The 14,636-nt window shown below is 37.8% G+C and overlaps 1 protein-coding gene across 2 annotated transcripts in view; it reads left to right on the forward strand.

Moving 5' to 3' along the window:
• The first annotated feature begins 2,807 nt into the window (after positions 1-2,807).
• The window catches only part of LOC145784465 (cysteine-rich venom protein VAR8-like), a 28,080-nt gene continuing 16,251 nt past the window's right edge, over positions 2,808-14,636 (forward strand). For both annotated transcript variants that reach the window (XM_082596283.1, XM_082596284.1), the window contains exons 1-4: positions 2,808-2,999; positions 5,166-5,343; positions 11,024-11,153; positions 11,927-12,042. In XM_082596283.1, the coding sequence (XP_082452409.1) occupies positions 2,900-2,999; positions 5,166-5,343; positions 11,024-11,153; positions 11,927-12,042 (524 nt within the window). In that variant the 5' untranslated portion in view covers positions 2,808-2,899. The remainder of the gene's footprint in view (positions 3,000-5,165; positions 5,344-11,023; positions 11,154-11,926; positions 12,043-14,636) is intronic.

Below are 14,636 nucleotides of genomic sequence, written 5' to 3' on the forward strand. Positions count from 1 at the left end.
GTTGCTGCTCAGTCAGGCTTGTAATTATAGTCACTGGGAAATTTTATGTTTTCTCTCTTTCTCTAAAGCTGAAAGAATCATTCTTGCCGTTTCTTATCAAAATTTCTACACCGCAGTTACAGTAAGTTTGCTGGTCAGACCAGTGTCAGGCCCACTTGCTTTGTGTGAATCTAAACTTGTCCATTACAAGAAAACAGATATTAGGTGGTGGCAACAACGTATTTTACAGTTCACGATAGCGAGCAGTGTATAAAGTCAAAACGTCTGTTAGCATGTGAAGTATATGTTTTACTAGTTAAACATTTGTATTCTGGCCTCTGGGTTCGTACAATTAACACGCTTACGTAAAATCAACATTTCCTTTTATTGTTTTCTAGCTACTTAAAATAGTGTTCGTTATTCACGTAGTCGTGAAGCAACAATTCTCTGTTTCGATATTAGATCTTTTTATGCACGTCTTAAACCCAGGGCCGGATTTACCAATAGGCTAGGCAGGCTGAAGCCTAGGGCCTCAACGTCCAGGGGCCCTCGAAATTCGGTTTCGAATTTTGTATTTCTTTTAAAAACTTGACAAGTTTAAACTCTACCTAAAGTATAGATATATCAAGTTTTTCAGAGTAGAAAATTTTATACAAAACTGGTTTGACAGACTTTCTAAGCGACATTAGAGATGAGTTTGATCAGCAAGCAAAAGTAACCTTGCCGAATATTAACTACAGAGCTGTCACTTGGAGACAAAGGAATGCACCTGACGCTTTAAGTGAACCCTCTTCAAAGGAAAGGTTTAAAATAAATCCCTTTATCCCTATGCTCGACGCACTTGAAGCCAATTTAAGAAGAGCTAATGTGTACAGTGACATTGCAGAAATGTTCCTCTTTTTTGCTAATCTGAAAGCAACTAAGGCAGAAATTGTACGAGTAGAACTTTTAAAGGAAGCGTATCCGGAAGATGTTGACCTGAAACGTACTGATGAACTTCTACATTTTCATTTGTACGTGAGACAAACACAAAACCTAGGGCTTGCCGGTATAGAAGAGCAATCTATTTCCTTATCTCATGAGACCTTTATGAAATTACGTGCAAGGAAAAAATTAACACTGCCTTTCCTAATGTGGAAGCAATATTAAGACTGTTTCTACGCTTAATGGTCACTAACTGCTCAGGAGAGATCTTTCTCGGGCTCAAAAGCATAAAAAATAAACTGAGATCGACAATGTCTCAAGAAAGGTTGTCCGCACTGAGCATTGAGAGTGACAAACTTAAACAGATAAATCTTGATGAACTTTTGCTTTGATGAAAGCTACAAAAAAAAATTGGTAGCCTAGTCTTACTCTATTGGCCTATTCTATTTGATGGCTGTAACTATTTCTTATGTCCTCGTATATAAACTTTACAATTATTGTAACGGTTGTTTGATCAAAGAAATTAAAAGCAAAACTGCCTTAACTAAATTTTTATTCTTTTAATTAAAAATTTGCACCCATGAATGTGGAAAATGAAAAGAACGAAGAGTTTAATGCACTCATATTTTTAACATTAAGCAATGACACGTGATGTTGTTTAAAGAGAAATTCTGAGCTCAAAAATAGGGAGGGGCCTCACAAATGGGATAGCCTAGGGCCTCTCGTGGTCTAAATCCGGCCCTGCTTAAACCATTAAGGTTTTGCCACCTTTTCCTTTTGTTGGTTTTGTTACTGTATTTCTTTTTTACAATATCATTTCTTTTTGCGTTCTGACAAAGAAAAATAAATTGAATTGAATTGAATTGAATAATGTTGTCTTCATTAGCCCTATATGAACTGAACATTACGTCACATAGGCTATCAACTTTTGTTGTAGGTGAAAGTTGCCTAATATATTTTGAGTAGATCCTATATCGTTGAGTTTGAGCTAGTCAGAAGTACTGTGCAGTTTTTGTTTTTTTCCTGTTTATAGTTTTAATAAACCATTGCATTTTAAATTGTATGTATGTTAGTCCTGAAGAGGACATCTTGTGATGTCGAAAATTATCGATATTTAATTTGTTGCGTAGTTTTGTGTTTCTGTAAATGTAATAAACATGAATATTATGTTAAACTTGATAACGTTGCTCGGCTTCGTATGCCTATGGTTTAACAAGACAAACTCTCTACCGAAGCTCTATCACACCAATATAAATTAACAAAAAGACTAAATGTCAGTGCAGGCATTCTGATGTTGAAGAAACAGTAGAAAGAGTAACTCTGACATAAAAAGGAAAATGCATTCGCCCACATGGTTAGACCTTACATGACATAAAAGCAACGTGATTAGGTAACCTCATGCTTGAGTGGCCACTACTCACGTCACATCCGACTACGTCATGAACATGTATAAAAATGATTTCCGCATCATTGTTTCAATCATCACTTTAGAAGTATTGAAAACGATCAAGAATTGTCAAATGTACAAAATGTGCTTCTCAGCAGGCAAACGTAGGCCTATTTGTAGACATTCTGATAAGTGAAGTGTCTGGTTATCTGGACCGTTGAGACGATAATTTGGGCTTAGTAGATCCTCGAGCCCCAAATCAATAGCCTACATTTCTATATAAAAAAAAAAGCACTATATCCAACGAATATCAGGGCCCTTTGGAATAATTACGGGCCCCGAAAATCATCTCGGGCCGGGTTTAAAATTACTCCCTGTATACCCCTATCATCGCTACTGCAGTACTGCTTGTTGTTGCTTGGTTTTGTGCGTTTAGGATAAAAATATTTTAATAAAGTTTATGTGAAGATCATTGCAACAGGTAAAAGTTACTTAAATATATTTATAGACTTTGTAGACCAAACCGTAGCGTTGTTTTTTCGTATTCTGAGACCTGTCAAGTTTTAAAATAACTCACGAGCTATTGTTCCTGAACAAGGTATTTTCAAAATGCATTTTCAAGGAATTCTTCTTTTGCTGGCCCTAGGATTCCTCTGGTCAGTGGATAGTGAAGAGTTCAAGATTAAGAACAAACATCATAGCAGACGAGGTGATGAAATTTAGTCTTTACTTAAACCTTTGTAGTTTTGGTTAATTCTTGTAGCCTACCGTACCAGCATACTGTGATTAGATATATATTTGGTGGTGGCGTATTTGTATAGGCTACTGTCTGTGATATATTACACTTGCGGGCGTGTTAACCACCCCCCCGTACCTCCCGGCAACTTATTTTAATCTAATGTTTTTTTACTGTTTAAAAAAAAACTGCTACAGAAGCTAGATATTCAATAACCATGTATAAATGTAGATGCAAGGTCGTATTTAATGCTTCCCAAACCTCCGGTTGTGAGCCCACCTCTGCCTAAGGGTCCATGCATATTTAGCTCGTGCAGCGTTGTTCGGTTGTAATTTTACATGTAACATTCAATTCAATATGCAGTATAGTATAAAATTTAATGCGTAACATTTAATAAGTACAAATTTTTTTCGTTCGCTTTGCTCGCTCAACTACATTTTATTCACCTACCCAGCGATATATATCGTACATAGTTTCAGGAGTGGATCAACGGAGTAACAATTTTTTTATTTCCTCAAAAAAAAACAGGTTATGAAACTAAATGTGTCGTGAAAATGTAAGATGGTGCTCACACGGCCCTGAACTACTTTGTTGAGAAAAGCTGCTTCAAAGTTTTTAAATATACCGTAGTAGGTTTGTCGTGCAAATCAAAAATGTCACGTTTGACAATGCAACATTATCAAAACATATAATTTAATTAGGCTATCATGTTAAAGAGATTTTTGAGTCATTTTTGTCAATTTATTTAGTCATTCTTGAAGGCAGACACAAAATTGACTTTCTTTGCCATTTGGTCTATTTATTTCAAATTTTTACCAGCCGACACAAGCTAAAATACGGTGAGCTACTCAGAAAAACCGACTTTCATGTCCTACTCGTCGTTGAAAGCCAACTGTGATGAAGCTGGTTGTAGCCTAATATGAAAATATACTGTCAGAAAATTTTGAAACATTCCTCAAAATTTTTGAAAATAAACCTCAAAAACAATGCACGTTTTAAAACCTCTTTTTCTGTTGTAAAGTGTAAACTGCAACCTATTGCAAAACAAACCAGCAAAAATTGAGGGTAGGAGGTGATTGTTTATTTCAAATGAATATTAGGCAGGTTAGCGTCTGAAGTGATAGAAATCCACCCACCAAACTAGACGCAACAAGAAATGTAGGCATAAGGTTACAATGAACTCGTTTTAACGTCATAATGACCAGCAAAAATGAGTTGCTGCGAAATCTGCGCTTTTGATGGAAAGCACACGTCAGATCTTTCCAAAACCTGCTGTTGTTGTGCTAATAAAGATCGCATGAGTTGGCATATGCGACAATGTGGGTGGGCTTTATTTTCAAGGTGTAACTTAGTTGCGGACTTGTGGGAGGCATATAAACCAGTAGACTGGTGGGCGTCCAGCCTGCAGTCATCGTGTTTTAGATCTTCTAATCGACTTTATATTAAACTATCGTGTCTGGTAACTCAATCCGACATAATTATATAGATCAGGAATCTGAATCCCTTTTTGAATACTTCCGCTAAAACATAACACAAATACATACAGCCTACGATGGCCAATAAGTGACGTCACCAAGGACAGGCTACATGATAATGTACAGAAGTGATTTTCAACCTTTTTTGTGCCTCCATCAGGGCCGTTAAAAAGTTAATTTAGGGCGGGTGCTTAACCAGAGGCAATGGTGTCTCGAGCAAGACACCTCTAAAAATAAGACATCGCTAAGAATACAGGACGTTTTCTACAAGTTGTTGGTCCCGTAGAACGATTTTGAGCCGATAAAATCATCCAGAGCCAGAGTCTAAAAGAGAACTAAACTAAATTGCTATTTTAAAAACTTTTTACTTCACTGTCAATCTCGATAAAATAACAAGATTTTTATGATAGTCGAGGTCGAGGGAATTTTTAGACCCGAGCGCGGAATAACTTCAAGAGCCCGAAATCTTTCCAGGAAAGACGAAAACAAAGAAAGCATCACATATTTGCTAGAGTTCTATTGTTTTATTAAAAGTATCATTTTTGGGGGGTCCGGGGTTATTATTGAAACGGGCCCAAAGCTTTCTTTCAATGGCTCTGAGCGTCATTAACAGGTTTTCCTGATCATTCTTTTATTTTTAAGATTTTTATTTTGTGTTTTGCAGGTCGGCTTTATAGAAAACGACGCTCTTTATTTGCTCCAATAATAGTTGACGAATTGATGAGACAGAAGTTCATAGACGGTCACAATTCATACAGGAGAGAAGTTGAACCAAAAGCTTCTAATATTAGGGAGATTGAATGGGATGAGGAGCTGCAAGATCTGGCGACTAACTATTCCAGGTAAGTTGGATTGATGCGATTGGATGTGGAGGTGGCGAAATAAAACACTTAAACCATGAGTGTGAGTTAATTAATGAACGCTGTGCAACACGCCAAACTTGGTGTTTGTTTTCCACAGTAGGCCATGTTTTGTGTGGTGAAAAACTGAAACGTATAAAACTTATATTGAATCTAAGCACAAGGAGCTGCTAATTTTTGTTCTATCCAAGCTTACGTTCAATAAGTGAAAATAAGATCAGCAACCTTATTTCGAACACAAGTAACTCCACACATGGTGAAAATAACATAACTTTACAACAACTCTTTTTTATGTTTTGAACAAAATTTCCAAATAAGGTATTATTAACTGCGGACAGAGGCCAACTGTTTCTAACTTGGTTTTCTTCAGTGCAGTGGAAAAATTGATTGCTTTTATTTTTCATTCTTCGTATTGGATAGTTGTTTTCGTGACGGAAGTGATCAAAAAATAAAATGAGACGAGTTTTAGTTTTGACATTTAAACGTTAGCAAAACGTAATTTTTCACTCTAGCAAAAAGAGGATTGGATTAGTGGTCTAAGATTTAGATTAAATGGACGGAAAGACAAGTAAGCCAAGTTTCTTGTCCATGTCACCTTCAGATAAGTGTCAGCTGCATGCGTTTGAGTGGTGTTGAACTGACGCTCTCGATCGTTATTTCAGAGCTCTAACCACTCGATTATGCAGCTAACAGCTTCTGAAGTACAATATGACTCCATTTTCATTTTCTCCACATATTACGCCAATTATGACGCTTTGTCATCAACCCACAGTCCCACACAACGCAGCCTGACGGTTTTCACTCACCCCAAGGAGATCATGTGAAACTTGAATAGGCTCTCAACAATAAATGAAGAAATTATAAGTCCACTGTTTAAGTGCATATACAAAAATCTTTAAGAGCATATACAAAAAGTTTTAAGAAATATACCCGAAGTAACGTAAAGCAAACATTGCAATAAAACCACACAAACGAAACACGATGAAACAAAAAGATCAAATTCAAACAGATAGACCGAGAGCCTACGACAGAAGATTTCACCCCATAAGGTACAAAAGGTTTGACCCCTTGAAGTTACTGGGGTCAACCATGTCACTCACAAAAAGTATGGAAGATTGACCGCACCGGGTGGATCTGGACCCTAGAGCCCCCTAAAAAGCCCAAAAAGGGGGTTAATTTCACCCCATAAGGTACATGGACCAAACTTGGTGAAAACGAAGTTCTATGTCAGGACATCACAAAAATATCAAATCTAACAATATTTTCGAGTGGAAAGGTGATGTAAGACTCCCCCCAAAGTGACCCCCCAGGGGGTTAATTTCACCCCATAAGGTACATGGACCAAAGTTGGTCAAAACGAAGTCTTATGTCAGGACATCACAAAAATATCAAATCTAACAATATTTTCGGGTGGAAAGGTGATGTAAGATGCCTTCAAAGTGACTTCCCTTAATGTGACCCCCTCGGAAGGTTTATTCCACCCCATAAGGTACATGGACCAAACTTGGTCAAAATGAAGTCTTATGTCAGGACATCACAAAAATATCAAATCTAACAATATTTTCGGGTGGAAAGGTGATGTAAGATGCCTTCAAAGTGACTTCCCTTAATGTGACCCCCTCGGAAGGTTTATTCCACCCCATAAGGTACATGGACCAAACTTGGTCAAAATGAAGTCTTATGTCAGGACATCACAAAAATATCAAATCTAACAATATTTTCGGGTGGAAAGGTGGTGTAAGATGACTTCAAAGTGACTTTCCTTAATGTGACCCCCTCGGAAGGTGTATTTCACCCCGTAAAGTACATGGACCAAACTTGGTCAAAACGAAGTCTTATGTCAGGACATCACAAAAATATCAAATCTAACAATATTTTCGGGTGGAAAGGTGATGTAAGATGTCATCAAAGTGACCCCCAGAGGGTTTATTTCACCATAGAGTACATGGACCAAACGTGGTCAAAACGAAGTCTTCTAGGGCACCACAAAATATCAAATCTAACAATACTCTCAGTTGGAAAGGTGATAAAAGACCTACCCAAAAGTGAATCTCCTCCTATAGTTTAATTTACTTCATCCCTTTCTCGAACCAACCTTGGTGTAACGAAAGTGCTATGCCAGGATAGTACGAATGGATTAAATTTAAAAATATTTTTATATAGGTTTTGATGAAATACATTCACAAGCTGTCCCATGATGCATGAAATGGAACTATAGCCTACTTTACAAAAAGTTTTTGTATAAATCATATTAAGTCAATCGAAAAAAGGCAACAGGACATGACAATACATGGCTTTGTAACACCAAAAACAGAAAGTACGTAAGAAGCATATAGGCTACAGTAGCCAGAAAATTGATCCAAGATCTTGATACCACCACTAAATGTGGACTTAATCGAACAACTGACTATCCAAATCAAAACGTTTCGAAATGAATCATTTGGAACGTTAATTTAGGCAGTAATGAACATTTTCCAGCTGCTACAATAAATAACCCAATAAACCCAATGTAGTAAATTTTTGTTTAATGCCATTTGCTTCATGTCTCCAATCAGTTATTGTAACTGTTCATTCATAAACAGAGATTGTTTGTGTAAATGTAAACGGTAACTCAATTGGTTAGCGCGTCACTTCTGGAACGAAGAAGCTTCAAGATCAATAGCGGCGCTGGTTCGACTCTCGGGGTGTGCGCTTGAGCAACGCACGTTAAGGGCTGCTCTCCATTCAGCGGCATCTAATGGATGGAATAATTCCCCGACAACAAGCCTTCAACAATCGGAAACTTCACTCTGTCAATCTCGGTGACCGGGCCTGCGCCAGTGATTCAAAGCCTCTACAAGTATGCGAAACTGCCAGGATTAAGCTCTGCAAGAAGCTTTCCCAGTCCGAGGATAAAGATTCAATCAATCAATCAATCACTGGTGTCGCTTTTACTTTCTTCGTCTTATTCTTCAGATTCATACAATTCTCCTGTTATATACAGAGAAATAAAGACTGTACGAAACAATTGCTATTATGCACTACAGATATGCGTAACATACAATAGTAATTTTATTATCTTTTACAGACGTCTATTTTTCTTGGAATAATGCAACATTGCAACTTACTATTAACTGGAAAAAGTTCAACATTTATTTGTTATTTAGTGCACCCAGGCATTTTTCTCAAGATTGCAGAAACTATTGGTTATAGGTTCCTAAAACGAAACTTTACAGCCAGTTATTGGCTAATGTTTACAGTAAGAAAGTAAACGACTGATAGACCAGGAGAAAGTTTTATATTTATAAAGGGTAACCCAAGCGACATCCAATGCTGTTTACCTTCTTCTTGACTTTCCTGGATGAGATCAGATTCCACGCAGAGACATCTAAAGATGCTTTATACCTTTACCTTCAAACCACACCACTTTATAAGAACCTCCTTCTTCTTTCCAGCCATACTCTAGCAGCAACGTTGCTGCTTGTTCACTTCTAGTTGAAGATAACCACCATCTTGTGATGAGATGTGTGCGCCTTGTCTTCTGGAGAAGTACTCGTAAACAAAGTGGTAGAGTACTACTATCTACAGTAGCTTCTGGTATGCATGATATCCTTTCATTTTCTTTTTTGGGTTTGTAGCCGTCTAAAAACATTTGTAAACGGACTTCGTTGACATAATTAATTTTCTTGTTTTTGTACATGTTACACACAAAGTTCTCTATGGCGATGATAGTGTCTTCACTAATTTCTTTGTCGTGTCCGAGTTGGCTAAAAGCTGCCTGCGCTTCGTGGTTTCCTTGGAGTAATTTCAGCGGCCGCACTTTCCCTTTCCTGCTAAATGACGAGGTGTAATCAGAATCTGTAAAGGCATGATATGCAGGTAAACACTTGCAAATCGTCACTCCAAGTGCGGTAGGCCTATGCAGCTGGTTGATGTTGATGTACCGCTGCGTGTTATTGCTTTGCAAGCCAGCTTCTATCCATATCTTTAATGAAGGATCAAAAGTTCCATAGCAACCTAAGCCAATTACAAGACAGTCAGTGTCAGACGTGCGGATAACCACATTGCTTGGGGCTGGTACATCGCAGACAGCTTGCTTTATCTCTGTATATAACAGGAGAATTGTATGAATCTGAAGAATAAGATGAAGAAAGTGAAAGCGACAGCAGTGACAATGAAGAATAAAGAAACGACCGTTTACATTTACACGAACAATCTCTGTTTATGAATGAACAGTTACGATAACTGATTGGAGACATGAAGCAAATGGCATTAAATAAAAATTTACTGCATTGGGTTTATTAGGTTATTTATTGTAGCAGCTGGAAAATGTTCATTACTGCCTAAATTAACGTTCCAAATGATTCATTTCGAAACGTTTTGATTTGGATAGTCAGCTGTTCGATTAAGTCCACATTTAGTGGTGGTATCAAGATCTTGGATCAATTTTCTGGCTACTGTAGCCTATATGCTTCTTGTGTACTTTCTGTTTTTGGTGTTACAAAGCCATGTATTGTCATGTCCTGTTGCCTTTTTTCGATTGACTTAATATGATTTATACAAAAACTTTTTGTAAAGTAGGCTATAGTTCCATTTCATGCATCATGGGACAGCTTGTGAATGTATTTCATCAAAACCTATATAAAAATATTTTTAAATTTAATCCATTCGTAGCCTACTGTCCTGGCATAGCACTTTCGTTACACCAAGGTTGGTTCGAGAAAGGGATGAAGTAAATTAAACTATAGGAGGAGATTCACTTTTGGGTAGGTCTTTTATCACCTTTCCAACTGAGAGTATTGTTAGATTTGATATTTTGTGGTGCCCTAGAAGACTTCGTTTTGACCACGTTTGGTCCATGTACTCTATGGTGAAATAAACCCTCTGGGGGTCACTTTGATGACATCTTACATCACCTTTCCACCCGAAAATATTGTTAGATTTGATATTTTTGTGATGTCCTGACATAAGACTTCGTTTTGACCAAGTTTGGTCCATGTACTTTATGGGGTGAAATACACCTTCCGAGGGGGTCACATTAAGGAAAGTCACTTTGAAGTCATCTTACACCACCTTTCCACCCGAAAATATTGTTAGATTTGATATTTTTGTGATGTCCTGACATAAGACTTCATTTTGACCAAGTTTGGTCCATGTACCTTATGGGGTGGAATAAACCTTCCGAGGGGGTCACATTAAGGGAAGTCACTTTGAAGGCATCTTACATCACCTTTCCACCCGAAAATATTGTTAGATTTGATATTTTTGTGATGTCCTGACATAAGACTTCGTTTTAACCAACTTTGGTCCATGTACCTTATGGGGTGAAATTAACCCCCTGGGGGGTCACTTTGGGGGGAGTCTTACATCACCTTTCCACTCGAAAATATTGTTAGATTTGATATTTTTGTGATGTCCTGACATAGAACTTCGTTTTCACCAAGTTTGGTCCATGTACCTTATGGGGTGAAATTAACCCCCTTTTTGGGCTTTTTAGGGGGCTCTAGGGTCCAGATCCACCCGGTGCGGTCAATCTTCCATACTTTTTGTGAGTGACATGGTTGACCCCAGTAACTTCAAGGGGTCAAACCTTTTGTACCTTATGGGGTGAAATCTTCTGTCGTAGGCTCCCAGACTAAGAGGTTACAAGGCATTTTAAAAAATATGAAAATTTGTCTTTTAGACAATGCAAATATCCCAAACATCGACCTGAAGAGGAACGAACAACGTCACTTTTTACAGTTGTCGGAGAAAACATGGCCCAGTGGGGAACACTATCTGCGGAATCGGTCATGCATGAATGGTTTATAGAGGTAAAATACAATCTAAATTCCAGTACCTAGGTTTAACCCTGCTAAGTAGGCTACTTTAAAACCCAAAGGCATATAGAAGTCAATGGCACAATTAAAGGTTATTATCTTTAGGAGTAAACAATTCACGTCAAGACGACTCACTGCTCAAGGCAGTGCGATATTTTTGAAAAAGTTTTTATAGGCGAATAGACCAATCTATCTTTCCCTTATAAATCATCCCGGGCTTATAAGCAGCAAACTATCATTAAAAATTTTTGACAAAACACATGCGAAAATAAGAAACAAGGCTAGTTTTAACAATTATAACTTCTCATGCGAAAGCTTACCTTTTTACTTCTGCCGGCAATGTCCTTGATAAAGGCTAATTAGCAATTAGAGAATAAAAATTTATAATCCAATTAAATTCACTGTTCTTACTGAGCCAGAAAATTGAAGCCTTTTTCATCTCGAATAGTTGGTAGCCTATATCGAGACCTAAGTTACAAGCCAAGTGCTAAGTTGAAACCTACTGCCTTAAAGTTTCACTAAATTCAAGTTTGTAGCCTACACAAATAAAAGACAACCCAATGACCGTAGAGTCTGCATAGACAGATAACTGCAAAGTGACAAATCCAACCAAGACAAAAAAAAAAAGCTCACGAGACTTACTTACTTACCCTTACTTGAAGAATGTAAACACAGAAATTGCAAACACAGAAATTGCATGATGACCTCAAAGTTTTGTCTAAATCTATCGAATCGATGTTTCAATAGAAAACAAACATGCTTTACAGAAAGAAGACTATACTTACAAAAACGACGCATGCAAATACGGAAAGGAGTGTGGCCATTACAAGCAACTCGTTTGGTGGAAAAGCCACATGATAGGATGTGGAGTGAGCATATGCAAGTATGATGAAAAAAAATCGATAAGTAGGCTAGTTCGGTGCGATGACTATAGCATCACACGTAAAGTAACTATTGTCGAAAAATACCGTTTTAAACTATCTGTAAGATCGTATAGCGGTGCGGGTTGACTGATGTTAAAACACCCGATCTACACTGAGGTGATTCCACTCGAATTTGTCTGCTCGCATACCACCAACAAGCTGGGATGATTGTTCTATGTTGGAAAAACGCGCAATTGTCTTCGAAGTACTCAATTTGTCCTCGTCAGGTCGCGGTTTTTCTCTGGGGAAAATAACCGTGACTTTACGAATACGAAAACGTATAATAATAATAAACAGTTACAACAATATAGACATCATACGTTTGGTATGTTAAATTTCATAAGAGATGTACGTACGGCTGGTTAACAAATGAGACAAACTATGAATAAAATGAAAATCATATTTACCGGTTGTTGACAACCCTTTTTCCAGAATGCATTTACAAGGTGATACGCCTAAGCATTATATCACGACTAAATAGAATAGAATTATAGTTAACAAATACTCCAGCAAGTCTTATATAACCTTTCTTAAATTACGACCAAGAGTTTATTTCAATAGCTCAGTTAACAAATACAGTAATCTATTTCTAAACTGCTAAACAATTCTATCCATTAATACGTGTGAAATTGACGCAAAGGAATGTTCGCGTAGATGAGCTATCATTGCTAAATTTGAGAAATAACGCGAAGTTCTTCTATTTAAAGCCATGAATTAGGAAAAAGGCTATTCCTGATGCTGAATGTAAAAACGTTACAGTTGCATAAAAAGACCGTTCGTTGACGTTAATGCTGAGTATTTCACAATACAACGAATCTTTAAGAAATTGACACAAAGAAATACGTTTAGAAACAAGCGAACCCACTTAGCATAGAATCAACGTCAAACTGTGCTATGCCAATGTTTACACAGATGTAATCTCACAATAATTAATCAACTGGAAAGAATCCGACAACACAGGCTATTCTTGATGCGTTGAGAGCTAAAAATAACACAATTTCAGAAATATGGGCGCCACTATATGACTAAAGGAGGCATAGACTCCTTTTGAGTCTGAAAACTGTCAGAATCTAAGATAGTTAATAGACTTGTTTTTTCCGGACGCTACAGACAAAGGGAGAATTTAAATGTTGTTTCTGTAATCCAACAGACAACCAAATTTCCAGATAGGAAAATTTTGATTTCGCTCACACAACTTTTATATTCACAAAAGTGATGTTACATCCTCCCCCTTAAAATGCTAACGAGGGATGAGATACATTTTACAAACACACAAACATCACTACTTCTATGTTACACTACTACAAACAAGTGTCCTTTACATATACAGTACATAATTAGGCCTACGTATGTGCATGCAACTCATTTAGTGTCTCTCGTTGTAAGCGTGCTACAAAACATAATGCCGATCATTGTTCTTTTACTATTTCCGTAATGTCATCTTCTTTCGAGGCGATCCCATCTGCTTCCTGGATGAGGCACAGTTTTGCTATAGGCCGTTGAATACTTCCCGACTGCGTGAGAACTTCTACAATTCGAAAAAATCCTTTTTTGTCAGGAAAGGATCTGGTAACGCGACCCATTCTCCATCTTCCACGAAGAACATTGTTGTCAACAACAAGAACGATATCGTCTTGGTGAAGGTTACGTTTCACGTCTGGCCACTTTTGGCGTAAGGCAATGGTTGGAAGGTACTCGCGAGACCACCTTTTCCAAAATTGATCTGCCAGGTATTGGACTTGTCTCCAACGACGCCTTATGTAATTATCTTTTTGGTTAAACAAGCCTGGCGGCAAATTGCTTTCTGGTCTCAGTAATAACAAGTGATTTGGCGTAAGAATCTCGTCGGCGGTTGGATCAATAACAACGGGAACTAAAGGACGAGAATTAAGAATTTTTTCAACTTCAAGGAATAGGGTGTGCAAAACATCATCTGTAAGGGTTTGTGACTTTAACAAGGCATTAAAAATTCGGCGGATTGAACGAATCATCCTTTCCCAAGCTCCCCCCATATGGCTAGCTGTTGGTGGGTTAAAATTCCATTTTATTTGTTCTTGTTGAAAGAACGTTCCTATATTTTCTTGATTAAGAGCTTGAAGAGATTCTCGCAAAATTCTCTCGGCTCCAACAAAGTTGCTACCGTTGTCGGAAAACACTTCTTTGGGTTTACCTCTGCGGCTGACAAAACGGCGAAAAGCGTTGATGAAGGAATCGGTGGAAAGATCAGGAGCGACTTCAACATGGACGACTCTCATGGTGAGGCATGAAAAGACACACCCGTAACGCTTTTCTAAACTGCGTGCACGTTTAGTATAGAATGGACCAAAATAATCTGTTCCTACATGTGAGAAAGGAGGCTCATCCGGTTTCAGACGAGCAGGAGGAAGAGCTGACATAAGTTGCTGAGAACCAAGTGCGCTACGTTTGCGACACAGAACACACTTACTAATTTCTTATCTGACAGCAGCTCCACCCTTTATGATCCAAAAACGTTGGCGAAGCGATGTCCATGTATGGGACATACCAGAATGGCCAACCAGAACATGGTGGTTTC

Source organism: Aplidium turbinatum, chromosome 15 (genome assembly GCF_918807975.1).
Source record: "Aplidium turbinatum chromosome 15, kaAplTurb1.1, whole genome shotgun sequence".
Classification (NCBI taxonomy): Eukaryota; Metazoa; Chordata; class Ascidiacea; order Aplousobranchia; family Polyclinidae; genus Aplidium; species Aplidium turbinatum.